At 41.0% G+C, this 26,832-nt stretch overlaps 2 protein-coding genes, 1 long non-coding RNA gene and 2 pseudogenes across 3 annotated transcripts; 2 read left to right on the top strand and 3 right to left on the bottom strand.

The window, feature by feature from the left end:
- Positions 1-1,876: 1,876 nt before the first annotated feature.
- On the bottom strand, positions 1,877-3,972 carry LOC110752179 (protein FAR1-RELATED SEQUENCE 5-like). The gene is made up of 3 exons (XM_088244569.1): positions 3,214-3,972; positions 2,357-2,614; positions 1,877-1,885 (listed from the first exon to the last, which is right to left on the bottom strand). The coding sequence occupies exons 1-3, from the start codon at positions 3,970-3,972 to the stop codon at positions 1,877-1,879; spliced, it is 1,026 nt and encodes a 341-aa protein (XP_088100695.1).
- Positions 3,973-7,980: 4,008 nt separating this feature from the next.
- On the bottom strand, positions 7,981-19,568 carry LOC110752180 (MDIS1-interacting receptor like kinase 2 pseudogene; annotated as a pseudogene).
- LOC148293076 (uncharacterized) lies at positions 9,732-12,638 on the top strand (annotated as a pseudogene).
- A 1,138-nt stretch (positions 19,569-20,706) lies between the features above and the next one.
- Positions 20,707-24,062, bottom strand: LOC110752174 (uncharacterized). Its single transcript, XM_021952777.2, has 2 exons — positions 21,369-24,062; positions 20,707-21,277 (listed from the first exon to the last, which is right to left on the bottom strand). Exons 1-2 carry the CDS (start codon positions 24,058-24,060, stop codon positions 20,922-20,924), a joined length of 3,048 nt encoding a protein of 1,015 aa, XP_021808469.1. The 5' UTR covers positions 24,061-24,062; the 3' UTR covers positions 20,707-20,921.
- A 1,474-nt stretch (positions 24,063-25,536) lies between these two features.
- LOC110752191 (uncharacterized) lies at positions 25,537-26,572 on the top strand. Its single transcript, XR_002525962.2, has 2 exons — positions 25,537-25,963; positions 26,248-26,572. It is a non-coding gene; the product is annotated as an uncharacterized LOC110752191 (long non-coding RNA).
- The last annotated feature ends 260 nt before the right edge of the window (positions 26,573-26,832 follow it).

Below are 26,832 nucleotides of genomic sequence, written 5' to 3' on the forward strand. Positions count from 1 at the left end.
AAAATGAATAAATCAAAATAGTATAGCGGCACGCCCATACTAAGTTTTTTTTTTTTAGTATAGCCGCACACGTGCGGCTGTACCCGTTAAGTAACATGATATGTATTTATCTTGTTTAATTACTTTGATTAATAGTTATGTTTTAGTTATTGTTTACTTAGTGAATATTAAAGGAAAAAAAGGAAAAGCAAAATTGAATTACTATTTATTAAGTAATATAAGTCATGAAGATAATTAAAATATTGAATACTAATTATTCACTTCATAAATAGTAATTAAAATATAATTATTAATTTAACTAATTAAATCAGGCAAATATATTATTTAATTACTAAAATTAAAATTTAACAAAATTAATTAACCTAAACAGCCTAAGTTTTTTTTTTTTTTTTTGAAACACCTCTCCCTCATCCGCATGTGTTTACAAGCCCTAATCCTCTTGTCAATTTAGAATAATCCTAATCCATTTCAATTGTATGACTAATTGGATAATATTAGGTTTTGAAATTGATTATAATATGTATTACTTAGATGTAATTGAATATTAACCCTCAATCAGATGTACTGATTTAGTTTCATTATATTTTATTATTTATAATTGTTGTTCTCCAAAGACTTATTCATCATCCCTTCAAGGTTTACATCTCACCTTTGCGGGACCAAAGTTACCTAGCATCTACGCATCGTCTTTCAAAACTTTGGTATTATTTAAATTCTCAGGGTAATTGGTTATGTAATATATATATATATATATATATATATATATATATATATATATATATATATATTTTCCTTTTACTCTTTTAAAAATTGCCCCTTCATTGAAGAATTATTGGATCCGCCACTGTAGGTATATATATATACATATATTACATATATGTGTATATACGTGTATACATGTACATTATAGTACATGTGTATGTAAGTATAATATAATGTAATAAATAAATATAGGTATATAATAATAATAATAATAATAATAATAATAATAATAATAATAATAATAATAATATAATATATGCATCTTATACATTGGTGAGCATGGGATAAGTTAATCGTCCCTTTCACATGGGTTTAGTAGTCCCTTCCTAAAGAGATGCTTTGGTGGGCCAGATATTAGCAATCTCATCTAAGACTAGAATTACATGAAACAAACATGGTACTAAATTTAGTCTAGGCCAAGCCAAGCCAACCGTGTGTAACAAACGACACTTACTCCTCTCACGTTCCAAATTAATCTGGTGAGTCGGACATAATGTAAGGTAGTCATGAGCTTTATTTATATTTATATTTTTTTTTAATCAAATTTAAAGCCACATTGTAATAACTTTATGACCTACCATAAATCGACTACCGTAGTAAATCTATATAAACAATACAAATTGATATTTAAAGAATTTTGTGCGAAATTATTTGTTTCAACCTAATTAATAGATTCAAATTATTCAAAGTTAAACGTGCAAGTGCACATTGTGAACTATAGCGCACATATTGAAAAATAGTAAAGGGTGCAAGTAAAGGATCTTGCCCACAAAGATTGGTTGTTAACTATGTCAAATTTGTAGTTTAAGAAACACTAAGAATGACTATATCTGACTAACTCAATTATGAAAGTTTGATGGTGAAACATTCTGAATTGGACAATGAAACTGACAAACAGACAATGTGTAATTGCCATTTCAAGTTGCAAAATCATATTGACTATCTGGCAATTTCCAAAGAACTCTGCCATATCATTTTTCCCATTTTCCATGTAGGTTCATAATTAAGCACCTAACCTAAATATGAAAAACAATGGAATTTATTGCATCTAACCATTTTAATCATGCAAAATCATAATAAAATATCAACACAAATATATATCAATATTAATGTATCAAAACTCCTACATGTAACATTAACATAGACACAAAATAACACTAATAATATATGTCATGCCAAAAGTTGGGGAAATACATGAACAATATGGTTCTAATGAATATTTCGTACATAAAAGCTAAACCATATATATAGTGGAAGTACTACAATCCATGTCATTTTATTGGGGTGAACGGAACCCAAAATCTATTACGATCTCTAGGTGGTGAGGCTTGTGTGCCAAATTGTGATTCCAATACACTATACTCGGGTGTCTCAAAGGTGAAACCATCTGAGGTGTAATGAGTGGAGCCACTAGACACTTCGCCATATGAGAAGCCCGAGTTAGGGGTTGTATAAGAAGAGGACAACGTCTTAGTCCCATGAACAGCACTCGAGGAGGAATAAAATGTTTTGTTTCCAACAGTTGTATCATCTTGTGGTCCAAAACTAGAAAGAATATCGCTCCTGTCACTTGTATAACCCCTTTTCCGCTTACCTCTCTCACCAACAAAACGCTTTTTGGACATTTTCTTTTGTTGTGACCAGTAACCTTGCACTCTCCGCATTGTGGGGCCTTTTTGCCTTTGCTTCCCGTTGTTTGCGTTCCTTTTGTCTTAGCAACTATGGGGTCTCTTACAACATTATTATGGCATCCTAGATTAAGACTAGTTTGCTCATGTTGCTCCTTCCATCTCTCAACCAAAGTATTTAATCTCCCAAATTCAGCCTTTAGCCTCTTGTAAGTGACTTCTGTCTACGACCCATAAAAACAAAGCTTGTTAAAATCAACGCTTAATGACCCAAACCTAGCCATTTGAATAGTTTCGTTGGGAACATCATCCGACTTGACTACAAATTCACTCCCACGTCTTGCATCCTTTGTCCATCTCTTCATTATTACGGACGGATGTATTTGATCCATATGATCACATTTCATGACTCCAAACATATGACAACACGGAATTCCACTGGATTCAAATAATTTGCACGAACACTGTAGATGTTGCTCTTTCTTGTAGTACACTACAATCCATTTCTCATCGGGTCTTCCAAATTTGGAAAATGTGTAAACACGAGGATCTTCATTGTTTCTTACGGGTTGCACGAGAATTAATTTAGCCTCCTTGTTTATCTCATTTCTTATCAACTTGTAAATGTCGTGAGTGAAAATAGAAGCTGCATGTTCCTCTAGTGATCGGAGGTGCGTACGAAGGAGTGGGTGTGAATTGTTGGAATCAAAGTCATCCTTCACATTCTCATTTCTCAACCTCAATAACGATCTTTCAATCCGTGGAATACACTCCACTAACTTCATGCCTCTACCAATTCCATCCTTCAAGTTCTTATGCATACCCTCGACACGTTGTGTGGTGGTATTCCCACCAAAAAAATGCCCGAGCAGTACGCTTCAGCCCATCGTTTCCGTTTACGGTACATCATCTCGATCCAATCGCCTTTTAGATCATATGTATCTATCATTTGTTGCCAATGTTGTTCGAACGCCACTGGTGTCAAACCACCATGCACACAATAGCTAAAGTCCCTTACAATTTCTGGGTTATTCACATTGGTGTTCACATTCATCATGATGTGCCATGTACATAAACGATGATGTGCATCGGGAAAAACTTCATCAATCGCTACACGCATTGCCTCATCCCCGTCCGTGACAATAGATACAGGCTTCTTGTCCTTCATAGAAATCAAAAAAGTTCTGAGTACCCAACGATATGTATCAGCAGTCTCATCAACAAGAAATGCACAACCAAAAACTGCAGTCGCGTTATGGTTGTTTACACCAACAAACACCACTAAAGGCTTGTCATATACGTTGGTTTTGTACGTGCTATCAAATATCACCACATCCCCAAAGCAACAATAATCGTGTAGAGATTGAGAGTCTCTCCAAAAGAAATTTGCCAATCTATTCTCCTCATCTACACTAAAAATGCAAAAAAATTCCGGATCCGCTATTGCCTTGGCATTCATGTAGCTTATTGCTGCTTCTGCATCACCATCCAATACCACTTGTCGACGCTCGAAATCCATCCTGTTATATAGATCCTTACTGGTGAACCCCACTTTCATGTATCCACCTGCTTGGTTAACCATATAGTCGTATGTCTGATTGGTTTTAATAGAGGCTTTTCTCATAGACATAGATTGTGCTATGTTAGATTCCGTAACACACCGGTGCGAACGAAGAAAAGGCACCTCACGTGAGTTAGCAAGTTGGTGGCTATGCTCCGTTACAAATTTAGTCACAATATAAGCATCCCGTTTAGGACAATACTTCACAGCAAATGTAGCGTGACAATTCTCTCTAGTCTCTTTCCTTGGTGTACGAACCATATTATCTCTATTCTTCAATTTCTTTGATCTACTCCCTTCTTTTGAGCACACCCATTGTCTTCCCATCACAACCCACCCTCGCTACGTCTCAAACGACTTCTTCTTATGCTAAAACCAATTGCAAGAGCATAGTTGCAGTAAAATCTTTCTGCTTCCTCAAATTTTGCAAACTCTCTCTCTGCTAAATCAGCAATGCTCATATTTTGGAAGTTTAACCCATCATACTCAAACTGTCCGCTTTTCTTAGTAATTTCTTCTGTTCTACTGTCCAAAATCTGTAAAGATGGGGCATTTTCAGTTTCTTCAAGTGACTCAGCCTCTGCAAAATAACCGTCACTGTTAGGTACAGAGTTTTGGCCCTGAATTCCATTCGTTTTACTTGCTTCTGCATCCATTTCCTGAAAATAGGCAACATGTCTTCCATGGAATAATTAATATGAACATAAATGGATACACATCAATTGCATTTAGTAGAAATATAAACATATACAATTAAATTATGAAGGATTAGTCCTTACTGAGAGATTTTACATTTCATACTTGTGCACATATAATGGCAATTGTGCGACAAGAATGCAAAGAGACTATTCTGTTTGTCAGTTGCAAGACTATAATGAAATTAGACGTAACTGTTTGTAAATTGCAAGACTATAATGCAATTAGACGTAACTGTTTGTCAATTGCATTCACAAATCACATATGTTCTCAAAATGTAAGAGGCTACCAATAACATGGCAATATGGATACAGTCATTGCAAAATAGGACTAACCAATTGGTAATTGGATTCAAAATGACATATTGAAGTACCTCTTACATTTCCATTACCAAAATGCAAGGCTACAAATATCATGCCATTTGCATTACAATTAATAAATTCTATCTAATGTTTTTCGAATGAGTCACAAACTTTTCAACATCAACAATATGCCCAACATTAAAGAAGAGAAAGCTATTGACATTGATCATATTGTGTTTCTTGTCTGTGAAATAACTCAAATTACAATGGTTTTCTTTTCAGCAAATCAAAAACCCATTTACTTCTGCTTAGTTGCTTCCTGGGTTGCATTAATTTTTGCTTAGTTTTTTTGGTTTTCTTTTCATAACATAATTACTTGATTTCATAGAGGGAAAATTACCCATAGAAATAGCTGGTTTTCTTTGAGCAGATCAATATAGCAAAATGTTATATTGCTGGTCTTTGGGAACTCAAGTGTGGACAAGGATAATAAAGCTATTAATTTTACCTTTGCAATGGCCACTTAAATACGTTTCAGCAACAGCAACTCGTTTCCACTGGTTTTTTGTGAACCACGCAAAATGCCCATCCACCGAGATTTAAGATCTTCTCAATTCATCTCCAGAATCAAGCGATTCACATGTAGGGGAAGAGAGGGAGAGATGAAAGAGAGAGTGCCATTCTTGGAGAAGCCTCAGCAGCAGTTCACGATCTTCCCTTCTCCCTTTCTATTTCTGTTTTTCTTTTCTTGTTTTCTTTTTCTTTTTATGTTTAATTTTTATTTTATTCACTTTTACCTACACCAACCCTTTTAATAGGTTACCAGCATTCAATGGTGTGGATTTAACCCTCATCTCCACTTACTCATCCAATGGCTGATATTTTGGGCGCATGGATACACCACGCCTATTGTAGAATTTTTCGGTCAGTGGGTGTGGGATTGGGACAGGCGTTGACTGAATATTATATATAAGCGAGGGAGGTGGGTGTCAGAATGGTAAAGGTGTTTGCCGGCACTATATATATAATACAAGGAAGGTTGGGTTGGGTTGGGAAAGGAGGAGCGAAACTGATACCTGGGACTTGGCTGGCTATCATTAAAATGGCTCCCAAGGCCAATTCTGTTTACATGAGTCTCTTCATCATATTGTTGTTGTTCTCAGAGCATTTCCAACAGTTGGCTCTTGCCATGGCGGGGGGGGGGAATAGTGGCTGCCCTTGCAAAAAGTAATGTTGGTTTCCAGTAGTTGCCCTAGTTTAGGGCAAACACTATTCATTTTTTGTTTGTTTTTTGTTTTCACATAGTTGTTTACCTAAACAATTAATTTGGACAATATTTTTTAAAAGATTTTTGGTGTGGGAAGTGAAAAATATGACTAAGTATTTATTTTTTTAAAAATCTGAATTTTTTTGTTTTTTGTTTTATTTATTTATTGTTGCTGACGTCATCGCTGATGTCAGCCCCTCGAGTTTTGGATCTGGGGCTGGACCTGCCCTCGGGCCAGCCTAACTTCGTGGCCCCCACAAGCAACTCGGGCTAACCCTTAACTGCTGGAGCCCTTTTTTCTCCCAAAACCCCCCAACCCGAGTCCAAAACTAGCTGCTGGACTTGCTCTCATCCAAAGTTGTGTTTGCCAGAGTTTCTCATTCTTCAAAAACCAGTTAGTCTCTTTCCCAAATATATACGTTTGTGTCTAATGATCTTATTTTACGAACCTTGGGGTTTAGATTATATACATGTGTCTGATGTTCTTAGGTGGGGGTTGTGAGAGATCTGGAGTGCAGAATGCGGAGCACATTCGTTCTAACCAACTTGACTAAGTCTATGTCTGCTAAAATACCATGTTTACCCTAAGAAAAAATATTCGTATTTCTTTCTTTGTAATTAAAAAAAAATTAACGACAATGTTGTAATCATCATTTCCCAACGGTTCCTAAAATGGGAATGAACATCCTCCATTCTCATCCTTCATTCTCATCTCATGGGATTAGACATGGGAAGTTCATTCTCAAGAAATTCAATCCGTGAACCAAATGAGCACTTAGTCTCTTTCCCAAATATATATGTATGTGTAATGTGTCCAATGTTCTTATCGAAAACTGTATTCACTTATTTCTTTAAAACACAATTAAATGTATAAATTGATTTCCAATTCAACTAACTTTTTGTCAAGATGATATTTAAATAGAGGCTGAAAAAAGTTTAGATAATTGAACTTTAATCCAGGTTGGGCGTCACAAGGGAAGGGATCCTCATTTTCTAAAAACAATATAGAAATCTCTCTCTAGAAAGGCCATGTATATCATTTGTATGTATACATCATTCAATTGTTTAGCGTAATTAGTATTAATAAAGTTTTGTATTATCATTGCAGAAGGAAGATTGGTAAAGAATTTCGGAAGATGAAGAATATTAATCTGGCCAAAAAAATAGGTGCAGGTTCAAAGCCACCTAGTGATGGTATTGGGCATTGACCTGTAAGTTTCATGACGGGCCAGTCTTTCTCGAAATTGGAGACATTTTCGGGCCTAGCGACTGAATCAATGAATAATTAGAGTGGTCAGCTGACCCTTCCAAAATTTCGCATATATTGTATATTATTTTATTTTATTTTTATATATGTTTGTAAGGATTTGTTTAGGAATATGAGCATAGTTCTTTTCCTATGTTTTAGTGCTTTTCCGTAACTCAATTCATCAATCGAAGTCATTCAAGGTAAGATTGCTTTACCTATGTTTATGAATTCTAATTGGTAGAGAAGAACATATTCAAATGCAGCAGCCGTCAGGCAAATTATAAATTCAGCCTAAGCTTTAGTCCAAGAAATGAAAATTTGTGATGTGAATTTTCCATAAGAGGTGGTAATAAATAGGATAAATCTGGTCAAACCAGAACTCAGTAGTACTTGTATGAAAGAATAATAGAATATTTTAAACAAGTCGCCAAAATACTCAAATAAGCCTAACTAAAATATGTTCTATGTTCGAACCAGAGGATCTTGTATTCGTTCAAAACTAGGTCACATGCAATTCAGATTGTAATGAGTTGTTCAAGTGTAATATCGTCTAGTCCTCTATAGGAAGAAGCAGTTTGGAATGATAACATCTGAGAAACCATGAGCATTGTTGGCCTCGATTGTGGATGGGAATGTCTGCATGCAAACTGATAGCCTTGCAATGGTTATGAGTTCATCTTGAAGTTGAGGGGTAGGAGGAGGAAGGCGTTGGTCCAACGCATCCTTGAGCAATATGTTTGTACAGGTGGTGGATGGAAACGAAAAGGAGGAGACGAAATCGCCTAGCTTCTTTCCGATACTCACTTCCAGTGCCAGCACCCCAAAGCTATAAACATCACATTTCTTAGTTACCTTCATTGTGTAAGCCAGCTCTGCATACAAATTCAAGAAGAGCAAACCATCGATATAGATATGTCAAGGCTTGATATTATCTAAATTTAGAAAGCACAAAAGTTCTATATTTAGGTATTTTACTTGGTGCTACATATCCATATGTGCCAGCAAGAGCAGTCCAATTCGACGAGTCTGGATTCAAAATCTTAGCAATTCCGAAGTCCGAAACACAAGGCTCGTAGTCATAATGCAGCAAAATGTTGCTGCTTGTTATGTCTCGGTGCACAATAGGTGGTGAGCAATCATGATGCATATAACACAACGCATAGTCCAACTTTTTAGCTTCATGCTCGTTGCTCAAGATTGCAGCCAAGTTACCTTTTTCCAGATACTCATAGACCAAAAACGAGTGATGGGAACTTGAACAAAATCCAAGAAATTTTACAATGTTTCGGTGTCGTATCTGAGTTAAAGCCCTTATTTCATTAAGGAACTCCTTCCGAGATGCCTCCTCACCATCAAGTGTTTGATGGAATTTCTTCACTGCAACAACGTTGCCTGATGGGATCTTTGCCTTGTAGACACTTCCCTGTCCTCCCATCCCGATGCAATGGACGGCATCACAACCATTGGTTGCTTTCATGATTTCTCCATACATTTTTCTTCCGTCAAAATTAGTTATTGAGAAAAAGCTTTCGTGCATATTGCCCTGTTCTATTTCCTGTGATTTCTTTTTTCTACTTCTTATTCTTCTATCAATCAAAGCAAATGCTAGGAAAGCAAGTAAAAGTGTTCCCAAGATAGGGAAAATGATTAAGAACGCCTTCTTTGAGGTTCGCTTATGTTCCACAGAATGATTGCAGGGTTTTAGTCCTCCAACATTGCCACATAATCCGTTATTCCCTTCCATTCGAGCATTTTGAAATGCTTTGTTGTTGGGGATTGGACCCTGCATCTGATTGTAGGATATGTCGATGTCATTTAGCCCATGCATTCCATCAAAAGTTGTTGGAATGAGTGATGTAGAATGCATATTATTAGTTTTCCTAATTCTACTTGGATTAGCTTTCCTATTATTAGTTTTCCTAGTTCTTAAAGATTCCTTCTTGTAAAGTATCTCTTATTAGTTAATTTGCTTTCCTATTTCTGAAAGTTTACTTTTCCTTCTCCTAGGCTAAAAAGGGTTTTGTCTCTATAAATAGAGTTGTTTGTAATCTTTTAAGGCAGACTTGATTAATGATAAATTTCCTGACTTTAAGCTCTCTGATTCTTTCCCTTTCCCTTCGTCTCTTCGACCTCTAATTCTTCTCCTCGATCCCTTATTTCTTCTCTGTTCTATTGCTCAAGTTTTTACTCTAAATCTACTTGGGCTGTTCTACATCAATTGGTAATCAGAGCCTACCCTCCCTTTCGCTTGCCTTTGTTCTTTGCCATGGCACCCCAAACCGTGGCCAACCTTGCAGAACAATGTCATGCGTTCCAAGACAAGGTTTCTGAAGACATCGCTGGCAAAGAAACCCAGCTCTCCAAGCTCAGCACTGACCTCCAAGAACATCGTGCGATGACGGACCTCGCCATCGCCAAACTCCAAGACTCTGTTCAGTTGCTTATCAATACCCAACACACAACGGGCCCTCCTCCAGGGACTTCTCAAGCTCTTACCTTGCCACCCGTTCCACATGATCAGTACACTCATCCCCCTCGTCATTTTGACAACGATGTCATCCGCCACATCAAGCCTACTGCTCCTACTTTTGATGGCCGTGGGGATCCTACGATGTTTCTTGATTGGGTTCAGGCCATGGAAGACTATTTCGCCTGGTACGACTTGATGGATGCTCATAAACTTCGCATTGGTAAGATGACGCTACAGGGAGCCGCTAGACAATATTGGAACTTCGTGGAGGAGCAACTATACCAAGTTGGACAGCCACCTGTGACTCTATGGGACGAGATGAAATTAAAGCTTCGCGAACAATATCTTCCCACCTTCTATCGCCATCAGTTGTATGACCAATTATGGACCCTTTCACAAGGAAGTTTGACTGTTACGGAATTCCACACTCGTTTTATCGAACACAAGATACGTGAGGGGATTCGTGAAGACCTCGACATCACTATGTCTCGCTTTATCCATGGTCTTCGTGACGATATCAAGTGTGAAGTCCGTCGGCTCCGTCCGCACACTTTGGAAGATGCATATTGCCATGCATTGGAAGCTGAAACTTTTTTGCGTCCACAACGTAGATATATAGGGCATTCTGGGCACTCTTCCACTCCTAATCCAAACCGTAGCACTCCTAGCTCTAAATATGGCGTTGTCGGTCCACCTGCTCTTTCGATACCCGCAACAGAAAAAGGACCAGCCCCATCCACGACTGCTCACCTCGAATGCTATCGTTGCCATGCTAAGGGCCACATCGCCTCCCGTTGTCCCCATCGAACTTTAACCCTTGGCTCCCTCAATGAGGACTCTTGTGTGGACGAGTATGTGGAGCCCCTTGAACCTGTTTATGATCAAGAACTTGATAATTGCTGTGAGGAGGAGGCGTTCCACCAACTCAGTGTTATGCGTTGTATTTATTCCGCACCTACATCTCCACCTCCTGATTCATGGAAGCGCACAAGTATCTTTCAAACCTATGTTCCTTGCGATACCAATAGATGCCAACTAGTTATTGATGGAGGAAGTACGCTGAATGTTATCTCTAAAACTGCTGTCGATCGCCTTCACCTTCAGGCCGAGCCACACCCCCATCTTTTTCATGTTGGCTGGGTAGATAAAACCAGGTTACCTGTTACTGAAAGATGTCTTGTTCCTCTTCAATTAGGTCCCTGTCATGAGCAACTTTATTGTGATATCCTACCCATGAGTGTCGCACATGTGCTACTAGGCCGGCCTTGGCTTTATGACCGCCATGTGAAAAGTTGAGGCAGAGAGAACACCTATACTTTTCAACATGAGGGAAAGAACATAACACTAAAGCCTTCCAATCCAACCATCAAACCAACTAAGGATGGTCAACCAACACTGTCAATTAAAGAGAAGGCTTCAGAGCATCGATTGAGTATTTTATCACCTGTAGACTTTGCACATGAACTGCAAGACACTGGTGTGGTCTTTGCTCTCTTGCTTAAACCGGCACCTGACTGCACCCCCACTCCACTTGAAGAACCTATACAACAACTCCTCACTGAATTCTCTGATGTCGTACCTGATGACTTACCAGATGACCTACCTCCAGCGAGAGAGATTCAGCATGCCATTGACCTTGTTCTTGGTTCGCAAATTCCTAATCTTCCCCATTATCGTATGAATCCACCTGAGCGAGCGGAATTGAATCGACAAATTCAGGGGTTGCTGGCTAAGGGCTTCATTCGTCATAGTTTAAGTCCTTGTGCTGTTCCAGTTCTCCTTACCCCCAAAAAGGATGGCTCCTGGCGAATGTGTGTAGATAGTCGAGCTGTCAATAAAATTACAGTTAAGTATCGTTTCCCCATATCGCGACTTGAGGATATGTTGGATGATTTGGCTGGTTCCCAATGGTTTTCTAAGATAGCTCTTGAAAAAGGGCTCCATGAAGTTTGTACTCGAGAAGTAGCTTGCCTTTAGTGGAGGTAAGGCTTGTTGCTTGCCGGCGTATGTCGGGGATATAGTGCTCGAAAAAGGGCTCCATGAAGTTTGTACTCGAGAAGTAGCTTGCCTTCAATGGAGATAAGGCTGGTCGCCTGCATGTGTATGTTTGTGGGACATAATGCTCGAAAAAATACTTCATTGAAAAGCTTGCTCTTGTATTGATGTCGGTGTGACTACATCGCTTTATTGAATAAAAGTAATGAACAACATAGATAACATCGAAAGCAGTTTGTCTTCAATGGTAGTAAGGGAGGCCCGTCGCCTGCTAGGAGCACAGCTGGTGAGCGAAGGGCTTCATGGATAGTATCTCCAAATGTGGTGTGCATTCCATTGTCTTGAAATTTTTTTTCCTTCTAGAGTGTCGAGGGTGTAACTTCCTTTGCCCCCAGGTCGGCTGATCACGTAGGGGCTTTCCTAGTTGGGCTTCATCTTCTTTGACCCTTGCCTTAGTGCTGTGATGAAACTCTTTCTGAGCACAAGGTCCCCAGGTTGAAACTGTCTGATCTTGGCCTTCTTATTGTAGTAGGACGTTAGTTGCTGCTGGTAGGCTGCAACTCGAACAATGGCCTTTTCTCGTTCTTCTTCGAGCAGATGAAGATTGACTTTCATCTACTTGCAGTTTTGGTCAAGACTGCCCACCTCAATGCTCATGGAAGGGACCGTGATGTGTGGGGGGATGATTGCTTCTGTCCCATAGGCTAGAGAAAATGGTGTCTCGCTGGTGGATCTCCTTTTGGTTGTGCCATAAGCCCATAGGACTCCTGGCAGCTCGTTGACCCATTTTCCTTTTGCGCCTTCCAGTCTTTTCTTCAGGCAGTTCAGCACGATCTTGTTGGATGACTCTGCTTAGCCATTACCTTGGGGGTATCTGGGAGTTGACAGGTGTTGTTTGATTCCATACTTCGCAAGGAATGCGGTGATCTACCTGCCCACGAACTGTGTACCATTGTCGGTGACTATCGACTACGGGCATCTGAATCGGTAGATGATGTTCTTCCAGATAACCATTCGACATCAGCTTCCTTGGTAGAGGATAAAGCCTCTGCCTCGATCCATTTGGTGAAGTAATCTGTGGTGACGATCATCATCTCCTTGTTGGCAGGTGTTGTCAGCATAGGCCCCACCAGGTCAATGGCCCACTGCATGAATGGCCATGGACTGTTATGCAGATGGTATTCCTCAGCTGGCAAGCCAGGGATTGGCTTATATCGTTGGCATCGATCACATCTTTGAGCATACTCTTTGGAGTCTTGGCCCATGGTATGCCAGAAATAGCTTATGCTGAGAGCCTTCTGGGCAAGCGATCTGCCCCCAACGTGATTTTACAGAGAACCTCGAGTGTCTGCGGGTACTTGATGCAAGTAAGATGAGGGCCAGAGTATGATCTGCAAACAAGCATGTCGCCTTTCATGTAGTATCTCGCAACCTTCTGTTTGATTTTTCTGGCCTCAGACTTGTCCTTGGGTAAGTTTTCGTTAACTAGGTAGTCAATGATAGAGTCTTGCCAGCTAGGATCCTCGTCGATCTGCATCAGGTTTGGCTGCTCTGCCTCTTCTATGCTTGGCTGGTCAAGGTGCTCGACCGGGATAGAGTGTCTGAACTGGGTATCAAGCACTGATCCTAAGTTTACCAGTGCATCTGCGTGCGCGTTCTCTGCTCGAGGCACTTGTTGGATGGTGAAGGTAGGAAACGCCTTCAATAGCTCCTGAACTTTGTCAAGGTACATGATAATCCTTGGGTGCTTCACCATGTATTCTCCTGAGGCTTGATTTGTGATCAGCTGGGAATCTGAGTAGATGGCCAGCTTCTTGATTGACAGCTCCTTCGCCAAGCGCAAGCCAGCGAGCAATGCCTCATATTTTGCCTCGTTATTTGAGGCTGGGAAGCCAAGCGTGATAGCTTGCTCCAACAAGGTTCCATCCGGGGTGATGATGACGACGCCTGCTCCAACTCCTTTTTGGTTCGATGCTCCGTCTACACGGAACTGCCACATGTCTTTGGGTTGGTCAGGTTCAGCGGAGGTCTTGTCTGCTCTCGAACTTTCCTTTTTTTTGCTGACCAGCTTCTCTTCTTCGGCCGATGACGTGAATTCTGCGACAAAGTCTTCCAAAGCCTGGGCTTTTATTGCAGTTTTCGGCCGGTAGAGGAGGTCGTATTGGCTTAGCTCTATAGCCCACTTCATGAGTCGTTGAGACGCGTCAGGGCTGTGGAGGATTGACCTCAAAGGAAAGTCGGCCATGACGATGACTCGGTGAGCTTGATAGTAAGGTTGCATCTTTCTCGTGGAAACTACAAGGGACAAAATGAGCTTCTCCAATTTTGGGTAGCGAGTCTCTGCATCGAGAAGGGCTTTTGACGTGTAGAATACCGGATGTTGGGCCCCCAGTTCTTCTCGGATGAGAGCTGAGTTGATGGCCGAGTTGGACACTGCCAGGTACACGAACAAGTCTTCACCAGGAACTGGCTTTGAGAGTAGGGGTCTGCACTTGTCGGTAGATCTCGAAAGCTTCTTCGCACAAGTGAGGTAAGTCTTTAGATTCTGGAAAGCTTCTTCGCACTCCTCGTCCCATTTTTCTTTTTGTCCTTTCTTCAAAGCTTTGAAGAATGGTCTGCACTTGTCGGTAGATCTCGAGAGGAATCGGTTGAGGGCCGCTGCTCTGCCCGTCAGACTTTGAATTTCCTTTACTGTTGATGGTGACTTCATATCGAGAATTGCCTTGATTTGGCGTGGGTGCGCCTCGATACCTCGTTGAGTGACTAGGTATCCCAGGAACCGGCCGGACGATACACCGAACGTGCATTTACTTGGATTCAACTTCATGCGATACTGGCGGAGCAGGCTGAATGCCTCAGTGAGGTTCTTGATGTGGTCTGCTCGCTTAGGGGCTTTGACCAGCATGTCGTTCACATAAACTTCCATGGTTTTGCTGATTTGTTCCTTGAAAATTTTATTCACGAGCCTTTGGTATGTTGCTCCGGCATTCTTCAACCCAAAGGGCATGACCTTGTAGCAGTAGGTCCCTCTCTCGATGATGAAAGAGGTCTTCGCCTTATCATCTTCGTGCATCAGGATTTGGTTATAGCCTAAGTAGGCATCCATGAAGCTGAGCAGCTGATTGCAGGAAGTTGAATCCACGAGCTGGTCGATTCTCGACAGTGGGAAGTTGTCTTTAGGGCAGGCTTTGTTGAGGTCGGTGTAATCGACGCAAACTCTCCACTTGCCCTTTTCTTGTTTCGCCACCAAAACAATGTTGGACAGCCATTCTGAGTAGGAGACCTCTTCAATGAAGCCGGCAGCTAGAAGCTTATCGATCTCGGCTTCAATTATCGCGACTCACTCGGGAGTGAAGTTGCTTCTCTTCTGCACCACGGGTTTGCTAGCGGGGTTGGCATGGAGTCGATGGCAGATGATGTTCGGGTCGATTCCAGGCATGTCAGATGGCGACCATGCGAACATGTCTTTGTTGTTTTGGAGGAAGGTGGTCAACTCCACCTTCTCGTCTAGGCTTAAGCGCGAGTCGATCCGCGCTTTTTTGTCTGGCTGGTTAGGATCGGGGGTACTAACTCAATGTCTTCCTCAGGCTTCCAACCTTCTTCAAGGGAGCCTTCCGGGCGGATTCCCTCGTCACTTTCCTTATCGTCTGGATTCTGGCGCGAGCCGATCTGCGCTTCTTTGTCTAGCAGGCGAGGATCAGGGTGTACTAACTCAACGTCATCCTCAGACTTCCAATCCTTTTCAGGGGAGTCTTCCGGCGGATTCCCTCGCCTTGATCCTGGCTCCTTAATTACTATTGTGAGGTAGCAACTTCCCTCCCGTTCGGGCTTGCTTCTCTGCAGGGAGTGTGTCCTGCCATGTCAGTAGCCTGCATTACTGGTGTGAACTGCAACCGCTTGCACTTCTTGAGCCCTTGGGCTATGCATCTCCTTGCCATGGCTCGGTCACTGTTGATCTGCCTGATCCCGCCCCCAGGGATGGGGTAGCGGATCTTCTGGTGTAGAGCAGACGTGATGGCTTCGATATTGCTGATCCATGGTCGGCCCAAGATTCCGTTGTAGGGAGAGACCTCGTCGATGACCATGAAGGTTTGCGAGTAGACCACTGGGGGTGAGTGGACGTCTAGGTCAATTGTTCCAATAGTGATTGATGTGGCCCCATTGAAGCTGGTGAGTGATTTGGCAAGTTTGCTGATCTTGGGCTCTAATCCCATCTGCTGGATAACAGATAGTTGCGGGATATTGGCTGCGCTACCTTCGTCCACGTGAACTCGCTCGATCATAGCTTGTTCAATTTGGATGCAGATTACTAGGGCGTCATTATGCGGGAGATCAAGCCCGATCAAGTCCTTCTTCTGAAAGCCGATGATGGGTGTATCTGCAATGACTGATACGCCCATTGTGACTTGGGAGACATAAGTCGCATGCGCGATCTTTCTCTTGCGCTCCTTGGTGGTCAGCCCGGACGCCTGGGAGTCAGCTAGAATGATGTTGATCTGTATGACCTTTTGGGGAGGTTCCTTGGCAGCCGCATCATGATCCTCGATTTGCTGGATGGCCTTCACTGACCAGCTCCTCAAGGTCCTTTTTTCCAGGCATTGCAGTTGTTTGTGTAATGATCGTGCTCCCCGTGGAATGCGCAGTATTTACTGGTGTCTCTCCTAGAGGGGTCTCCCCTCATGGCTGGTGGTCTTCTCACCCACGTCTTGTCCTTCACTTGTGCTAGGATCTGGTGGATAGGGATAGTGAACTCAGTGAAGGTTCCTGTTTCCAAGCCTCCCTCTTAGGGTCGCGATCTGCCCTTGTCTCTGGCTTTGGGCTCGCCTGCCTTGTCGGGTGATCAGCTTGCTTGCTAGCTCTCTTCGCCGCAATACGGTCATCATCCCAAAGTGCGTAGCGCTTTGCCGTCGCGAAGACCTCTGCCAAGGTTTGGCTTGGAGTTATGGCCAGCTCACGGTATAGCTCGTGTTCGGTTGGTAAGCCCTTCTTAAAAGCTGAGGATGCAACTTGGTCATTGCATCCTATGATGTTCACCTTCTCAGCCTTAAACCGTCTGAGGTAGTCTCGAAGAGACTCGTCTGGTTTCTTGTGCAAGTTGAACAAGTGGTCGGCATGCTTTCTGACCGTCTTGTAGGAGGTGTACTCCTTTGTGAAGATGAGGGCAAACTCCTTGAAGTTGCCTATAGACGCGAATGGTAGAGTGTGGAACCAGTCTTGAGCTGCTCCTCGCAGAGTCATCGCGAACACTTTGCACATCAAGGCGTCGTCTGCCTTGTACAGGATCATGACGCTCTTTAAGTGCCTCAATTGGCTCTCAGGGTCAGAGTCTCCTTTGAAAGGAGTGATGGATGGCGTTGTGAATCGCTTTGGCAGCGGAGCCCATTCCACCTCGTTGGTAAACGGCGAGCAGTCGACTCGATCAATTTCCTTGCGCAGGGCCCCCTCCGTGCTTCCTTTAAGTTGGAGACCTTAGAGTCAGTCATTCACTAACTTCTCGACATTCTTTGCCCGCAGGGCTGGTCGCTCGGGTCGATGTCTTTGGTGCCTTGAGCGCCGCTGGTTAACTTCCTCCTCATCTCCCAAGGGTCAATCCCCTTGGTTGCTCTGCCCATGGGGTAGATTGGGAGATTGAGCTTGTGAGGATCCCTTTGCGGCTTATCACCGTGTATTGGTTCTCGAGTGGGCTGGTGAGCGTCGATCGTTGCGCTCATCACGCAATTGTTCACGAATTCGAGCTCCTTGTGTGCCCAGCCTAGATTGGATACTTCCTTGTGGGCCCAAGCGAGCGTAGACATTGGACTGTGGGCCCAGCCTCTCGTGTACATTGGTCCTTGGACCTAACCTCAAACGGATCGTCGACCGACTCAGAGTACGACTTGCAGACGTCTGTGTCTAGCCAAAAAGATCTCGTTCTCTCCCCTGCCTGTTTATCCCTGTTTGACCAGCCTAGGATCTCTCGAACTGCCCACTGGCATGCTCGTGTGTCCTCCTCTCCTAGTCACGGGGTCCAAGGTTAGGGCCTTGGTTCAAGTTGATCTGCTTGAGTAGCCGGCCAATCAGGTTGTTTTGATCGTCGACCCTTTGTGTGAGCTGATCAACCCGTGAGTTAAGATCCACCTGACCAGAGGTGTGCGTCGGGCCCAATGGCATATGGGCTAGGGCTCCATTAGAAGCGTACACTGGTGCATACGTCAAGTGTGGTGGTAGAGGAGGGAGAGAATGGATTTGCTCCAAGACTAGGACAATGTCGAAGTAGCCGTGGGGCTGTGCAGCAAGTCCGGCAGCTGAGTGGTGTGGTTGCTTCTGTGTTCCGACGGCAGGATGGCGTGGCAGAGCAGCTCTGGCTGTCAGCGCTTGAGGCTGCAAGGCTATGCAGGTCACAGGACCATGTGGCGGCTGTTATGCAATTCCAGCAGCTGTCTGCGGTGGCTGTTCTGCAATTCCGGCAGTTGGGGGTGGCTGCAAAGCGCTAGGAGGCGGCCGCAAGGTGTTGGCAGCCATGGTTCTGTGCGGTTGCAGTGAGGTTTCCACCACGAAACCATGAGATGGGCCCGTGGTGGTGGTGTTAGTCTTTGTACGTCTTGTATCAACCATGGTTGATTGGAAAAAAGTGTGGAAAATGGATTTAGAGCACGCTTTGAGTATTATTTCGCGCTCTCAATGAAAGCACCAATTTGTGGGAGCAAATTTCGTCTCATGAGAATATTCTATTGAGATTCCTCTTCCTTCGTCGCCGTCTCCTTCTCCCTGCAGAATAGATCGCAATAAAAGGACCACACCCGGGGGGTGCTAGCCAAAGGCCCTCCGATGCCTTAGTTAGGTTGGGTATTTCAAGGAAAATCTGGTGGCCGGAGCCGTGTGTGGTTGCCAGAGCCGTGTGTGGTGGCCGGAGCCTTGTGTGAGAGAGAGAAAGAATATGGTGGCTAGGGTTTGTGAGGGATAATTTATGCAGAGTTTCAGTAGGAATTTAGATGTACCTGAACCCTTGTGTGTAGCTAAGTATTTATAGGGGCCTTGGAGGCTAGGGTTTCAGAGGAATAATTCCGTAGATGAAAAGGAATTATTCCTCCCCGATTAGGCGAGATTTGATTAATTAGGGATTTGATTTATTTGATTTAAATCAAATCCCTAATTGTGGTAGGAACCAAATCAATCCCAATTTAATTAGGTAACTCCCAATTTAATTGGGTAACTCCCAATTAAATTGAGTAACTCCCAATTAGATCAAATAATCCCCAAATGAAAAGAATTATTTAACCTAGAGTTTTGATTTAATTCGGTTCCCACAGTGAACAAGTACATCATGGTTAGGTGTTTTAAATTTCCAAAATCTGAAGGAATGGAACCTGTTAAATAGTTGTCCTGCATGTACAGTGCAGCTAAATTGGAAAGGTTACCAAGAGAAGCCGGAATTGGACCTTCTAGACTGTTTATTTGCAGAGCAAGCTCATTAAGAAACTTAAGCTGACCAATTTCTCGAGGGATTGAGCCATTTAATTGGTTCCCAATTAGGTGCAGGATTTGAAGTTTATTTAGAAGACCAATTTCTGGTGGGATTTTCCCAGAAAACTGATTATAAGAAAGGTCAAAATAGATGAGTTTGGAGAGGGAACTGATCTGAGATGGGATGGAACCAAACAGTCAAGCTGAGGTCAATGTATTCGATATTAGGGAGGGACGGGAATGGAAATTCATATAGCGTACCTTGTATCCCAGAATTGGTGAGGTTTATCCTATTGACACTTCCAGCTGTGTTGCATGAAATTTCAGTCCAAACGTTGCATGGGATCAAAGCCGGCCTCGGCCCAGGGCGACCAGGGCCATAGCCCAGGGCCCAAAACTCGAGGGGGCACAAAAATATGATTTTTCAGCCTATGTATTTACATTAACAAAAAACAAACCCCACAAACCGTACTAGAAGGAAGTCATCGTAATCATTAATTATGGCAGCACAAAACTCTTTGAGATTCTCTAGAAAACTAAATATAAATGATATAATATAATATTTCAAAAAACAAAAATTAATGAAACTAAACATATGAAAACAAAGAGTTCTTAACAACAACAAAAACCAAACAAACGTTCTTATCTTAGCCACACAAAAAAGACCTGGTAGTGGCAGCAACACACATAGGAAGCTTTAGCAATTTGAAAGTCTTTTCTTTGTGTTATTCTTTTTTATAAATAGACGTATAATAGGATTTTTGTAAGAGACATCTTTGTTAACTAATTTTTCTTTTTTATTTGTTTTAGCAAAAACTCAACAGAGATTCTTGTTCTTTACAATTGGAAATTTGAAGTTTCGAGTTAAAGAAAAAATGCTCAAAATCCAAATTTTACTATTCTTTGTTCATTAGTTTTATTGTTATTGTTTATGTTTTTATAAAAATTAAAAAATGTTACCAAATAAAATTAATTTGTTGATAAATTTTTTTTTAATTTTAGTTTTTAATTTGTCTAAAAGGGCACACTTTAGAAATTTGCCGTGGGCCTTAGAAAACCCAAGACCGGCTCTGCATGGGATTGTATTTGCTTTTGGATAGTAAGCCCAAGAGGTCAGATTATTCTTGGTTTGATTTTGGAAGCTAGCTTTCCATTTGAGAAGAGCCTCTGCTTCAAGAGGAGAAGCAAAAGAAATGTTCTAGTACTTTCAAATTACCAACAAATTTGGTGAATGATTCAATTCATCATTTGAAGTCTTTGAAGCTTAAGATTGCTAGTTTATGAATTCTAATTGGTAGAGCATAACATATTCAAATCCATAAATTGCATCATTATATGGGCTGCGTTAGCCGTTAGGAAAATTAAATTCAGCACAAGCTTTAGTCCTAGAAATTAAAATGTGATGTGAATTTTCTACAAAAGGTGGTAATAAATAGGATATAATCTGGTCAAACCAGTTTACTCTGATACAAAACAGAACAATACACATGCTAAAGTTGATATGAAAAGAAATACTCAAATGACTAAATTATATATGTCACACGCAATTCAGATTGTAATGAGTTGTTCAAGGGTAATATCATCTGATCCTCTATCGGAAGAAGCAGTTTGGAACGATAACTCCTGAGAAACCATGTGCATTGTTGGCCTCGATTTTGGATGGGAATGTCTGCATGCAATTGATAGCCTTGCAATGGTTATGAGTTCATCTTGAAGTTGAGGTGTAGGAGGGGGAAGGCGTTGGTCCAACACATCCTTGAGCAATATGTTTGCATAGGTGGTGGATGGAAACGAAAAGGAGGAGACGACATTGCCTAGTTGCTTTCCCATAATCACTTCCAGTGCCAGCACTCCAAAGCTATAAACATCACATTTTTCTGTTACCTTCATTGTATAAGCCAGCTCTGCGTGCAAATTAAGGAAGAGCACACCATTAATATAGATCTATCCAGAATTAAATTTTTTAGAAAAAACTTCTATCTTTTAGTAATTTACCTGGTGCTACATATCCATATGTGCCTGCAAGAGCAGTCCAATTCGACGAGTCTGGATTCAAAAGCTTAGCAGTGCCAAAGTCCGAAACGCAAGGCTCATAGTCACAATGCAGCAAAATGTTGCTGCTTGTTATGTCTCGATGCACAATAGGTGGTGAGCAATCATGATGCATATAACACAACGCATGAGCTACACCCTTTACGATTCTCACCCTTGTACTCCAGACCAACCTTTTAGCTTCATGCTCGTTGCTCAAGATTGCAGCCAAGTTACCTTTTTCCAGATACTCATAGACCAAAAACGAGTGATGGGAAGTTGAACAAAAGCCAAGAAACTTTACAATGTTTCGGTGTCGTATATGAGTTAAGGCCCTTATTTCATTAAAGAACTCCTTCCGAGATGCCTCCTCACCATCAAATGTTTGATGGAATTTCTTCACTGCAACAATGCTGCCTGATGGGAGCTTTGCCTTGTAGACACTTCCTTGTCCTCCCTTCCCGATGCAATGGATGACATCAAAACCATTGGTTGCTTCCATGATTTCTCCATACATTTTTCTTCCGTCAAAATTAGATATTGAGAAAAAGCTTTTGTGCATATTGCTCTGTTCGATTTCCTGTTCTTGCTTTCTTCTACTTCTTCTTCTTCCAATCAAAACAAATGCCAGGAAAGCAAGTAAAAGTGCTCCCAAGATAGGGAAAATGATTAAGAACGCCTTCTTTGAGGTTCGCTTATGTTCCACAGAATGATTGCAGGGTTTTAGTCCTCCAACATTGCCACACAATCCGTTATTCCCTTCCATTCGAGCATTTTGAAATGCTTTGTTGTTGGGGATTTGACCCTGCAGCTGATTGTAGGATATGTCGATGTCATTCAGCCCATGCATTCCATCAAACGTTGTTGGAATGAGACCGGTAAGATTATTGTGGGAAAGATTCAACTTCTCCAAGCTTTGCATACTGCTCATTTCTGATGGTATCCTACCCTTGAGTGAGTTGTGACTTAGATCAAGTTGGGACATATGAACTAACTGCCCCAGCTGAAATGGAATTTCTTGGCTGAACTTGTTATTGCTCAAATTCAAGTAGTGTAATTTGAGCAAGTCGCCAAAAATGACTGGAATTGACTCATTGAATTTGTTGGTGGACAAGTCAAGATATTCAATATGAGTCAATGATCCAAATTCTGAGGGTATAGGACCCCAAAGTTGATTTCCATTCAACATCAAATTCACCAAAGAAGTCAATCTCCCAAAGTTCTTTGGGATCACCCCGACTAAACTATTGGAAGAAAGATCGAGTACTTGAATTTGGGTTGCATGGCTGATCTCAGGTGGTATGATACCAGTAAGATTGTTCCCCGCAGCGCGAAGGGCTGCTAACTGCGGACACTGTCCCCAGAGAAGTGAGATTTCTCCGTGCAAGTTATTGTGGCTTAGGTCAATAAATTGAAGGTTTGGATAGGCACCAAAGCCTTCAGATATATTGCCTGTCAGTTGGTTCCCTTCAAGACGAACTCTCACTAAGCTCTTGCAAGTTTTCAAGCTTTTGGGGATTGGACCTATGAAATGGTTGTTATGTGCCGTAAAGTTTTGTAGTGATCCAGGTCGGCCAATATTTTGGGGCAAATAACCAGAAAAATTGTTATTGTCGAGTTCCAGCACAGTCAACTTCATGAGATTCTCCATCTCTTGGGGGATGGTGCCAGAAAGTTGGTTATCACTGAGGTATAACTTTTCTAGGTTGCTCAAGTCACCAAGTGAAGTGGGGATGGAACCATTGAGTTGATTCTGGTTCAACACTAGTTCCACAATAGATTTCAAGTTCCCTATCTCTTTTGGAATTACGCCGGAAAGCTTATTTTCAAAGAGATAGAGAATGGTAAGGTTTTTCAGATCACCTAAAGATGTCGGGATTGAACCAGATAGATTGTTGTCTTGAATGCATAATTCCACTAGAGACTTCAAATTTCCTAATTCTGAAGGGATAGAACCAGAAAGTGTATTGTTGAACAAGTTCATCATGGTTAGGTGTTTTAAATTTCCAAAATCTGAAGGAATGGGACCTGTTAAATAGTTGTCCTGCATGTACAGTACAGCTAAATTGGAAAGGTTACCAAGAGAAGCCGGAATTGGACCTTCTAGACTGTTTGTTTGCAGAGCAAGCTCATTAAGAAACTTAAGCTGACCGATTTCTTGAGGGATTGAGCCATTTAATTGGTTCCCAATTAGGTGCAGGACTTGAAGATTATTGAGAAGACCAATTTCTGGTGGGATTTTCCCAGACAACTTATTATAAGAAAGGTCAAAATAGATGAGTTTGGAGAGGGAACTTATCTGAGATGGGATGGCACCAAAGAGTTGGTTCAAGCTGAGGTCAATGTATTCGAGATTAGGGAGGGACAGGAATGGAAATTCATATAGCGTACCTTGCATCCCAGAATTGGTGAGGTTGATCCTGTTGACACTTGCAGCAGTGTTGCATGAAATACCAGTCCAAACGTTGCATGGGATTGTATTTACTTTTGGATAGTAAGCCCATGAGGTCAGATTATTCCTGGTTTGATTTTGAAAGCTAGCTTTCCATTTGAGAAGAGCCTCTGCTTCAAGAGAAGAAGCAAAAGCAATGTTTGGTGATGAGAACAGCTGGACATACGAGATAAGGAAAGCTAGACAGCATAATAAATATGTCATTGTATTTTTGTCTCTGTATACAATCGTGTATTTGATGGCTTTATTTATAGCTATTATTCTACATGCACTGATTCCGTTTTCCACAATATATCCAGCGATCGACAAGTTTTTGTGATTGAGATGGCTTGAGACATCTCTTTCACTTTTCTTTCTAAGAGGTAAGGTGGTATGTTAATTAGTCATCGTCTTATAAATGCGATGTTCATTCTTTGCATTTTGGCTGTTGAATAATGTTAAATATGATCGAAAACTTAACGAAATAAAATACAATATTGTTTAAGTGCATGGTTCAACAACTAATAGTATAGAAGGTTTTCTTACTCATATTATAGATTAGGCATAATTCATGTTGCAAAGGAGGAGAGAAACTTATACCTGGCTAACGTTGTTTACATGATTACTCTCAGCATGTAAGGGATTGTGAGGGATTTACAACTACGGGGTTAAAATTAATAAAATTGGGGACCAAAGTGGTAAAATCAGTAAACTACACGGACAAAAATAACTCTCCTTTATTTATTGTATGTGATTGTATTTGATTTTTATATGAGATTGTAAGGATATGTTTTGTAAGATGAACAACGGGCTGCAGTATTTTATGCAAAAAATTATGGACTCACGGCACACTACGATATGCTGAAGACGGTCAATGCAGTAACTGAAGCATATGTTACAAACCAGAACTCAGTTTTCTTGTATGAAAGGATGGTAGATTTACCTTGTACACACTTCCCTGTCCTCCCTTGGCGATGCAATATAGAGGACATCGAAACCATTGGTTGATTTCATGATTTCTCCATACATTTTTCTTCAGTCAAAATTAGATACTGAAAAGATAAAAAAGTCTGGAATTGACTCATCGAATTCGTCGGTGGAAAGATCAAGATATTCAATATCAGTTAATGATATCCAAATTCATAGGGTATAGGATGCCAAAGTTGATTGCCATTCAACTTCAAATTCACCAAAAAATGTCGATCTCCCAAAGTCCTTTGGGTCTACCCCGACTAAACGATTTGGGGAAAGATCGATTTTCTACACCTCAGTTGAAGTGAATGTCTTGCATTTATTCATGCATTTAAATTCAAATGAATTTTCTTGTTGAATTTTGATGAAATTGATACTTTTTTTTTTTTGTTGGAAGAAATTGATAGCTAGCAACTTGAATGTACCCCATCGTAAGTGTAGAATAAAAGCCTCACACATTTAGGTGGGCTGCAGTATATTGATTTTATAATAGTCATAGTATATTTATGATACAGTACATTGATTTTATAGCTTGTCTGTACGGACAAAAACATTGATGAATTAGTTTTAGTTTATGGTTGACGTAAAGGAAGGTGGTTGACATAAAGGAAGGTCGTTGTGAAACACGCAAAGACCTTGACTTTAGGGTTCGTTTGGGACTCGCTTTTGACAAAAGCGTCTTTTATACCTTAACTTTAGGACTCTTTTGGGACGCGTTTGTAACAAAAGCGCATTTATCATAAAAAAGTTGAAAATTTTCCATAAGAAATCCAAGTACTTCATTAAAAAGTACTTAGGATTGTGCTCACTAAAAATGTTTTTCCAAAAAGTGCTTCTACGATCCAAACGTTCTTTTAAATTTTTCTATCAACCGTGTCAAAAGTACTTTTAGCCCTTTCAAAATTACTCCCAAAACAAATCTTTTAGGCTAATCAGTGGAAACTAGTACTCCTACAACTTGTGTGGTGTTTACTGGCGTATTATATATAATGGAAGGAAGGTGGTGTGGGATTGGGAAAGGAGGAGCGAAACTTGTACCAGACTGTCTATCAGAATAATGGTTCCCAGGGCTCACTACGTGATGAGTCTCTTCATCCTAGTGCTATTGTTCTCATCCGAAGCAGCGTTTGCCAGAGTTTCCCACTTTTCAGAACCAGTTAGTCTCTTTCCCAAATATATATATATATATATACACAAACACATACTATGTATGTTCATATTCAACGAAACTTCAGTGTTTTACCGAAAAACTTTTTGCAAGGAGAATATGTTAATAGAGTTCAGATATTATTGAATTACAATGCCAAGTGGGGCCTCACATTAAAGGGATCCTCATTTTTCTGGCAAACAATAGAAATCTCTCTCTTGAAGGGCCATGTTTATGTATTTATACATTTATCAATTGTTTATTATTAATCAAGTTTTTTATTGTCGTTGCAGAAGACAACGAAGGTAGCGAGCTTCTGGAGATGAATAATATTAACCTGGCAAAGAAAATAAGCGGAAATTCAGGCCATGGTGTCTTGCATTCTTCAAACGCCCCAGCACCATCTCCAGGCATAGGAGAAGAGGACCCGTACGTTTCTGGATCGGAAACATTTGCTGGCCGGCCCGGACTCAGCTAGCGGTACAATACTACAGCCGAGGGGCGGTGTCAATGAACAATTAGAGTGGTCAGCTGACCCTTCTCATATTTGGAATATATTGTATTTGGTTTTTATATTTACCAGTCAAAATAATATGGAAATATGGTGTGGTTGATCAAGTTTTTGGAATAACTTTTATTTAAAAATGAATAAAAAGCATGCCTAAAGCTTGTGTCAAAATTTGGGTTAAAAACATAGTATCACGGATTCGCTTTAAAGTTATGCAACTTACATTTTTATTTTGTTTTTTATTTATCAATAACTTAACAAATATTAATTTTTTTTAAAACAAATATTAACTTAAAAGCACTAGCACGTAACCAATTGGAGGAAATTAGAAATTAAAAATTAAATTAGATGGCAAAAATTAAACTTGAGT

This window comes from Prunus avium, chromosome 7 (genome assembly GCF_965620075.1).
Source record: "Prunus avium chromosome 7, drPruAviu1.hap1.1, whole genome shotgun sequence".
Classification (NCBI taxonomy): domain Eukaryota; kingdom Viridiplantae; phylum Streptophyta; class Magnoliopsida; order Rosales; family Rosaceae; genus Prunus; species Prunus avium.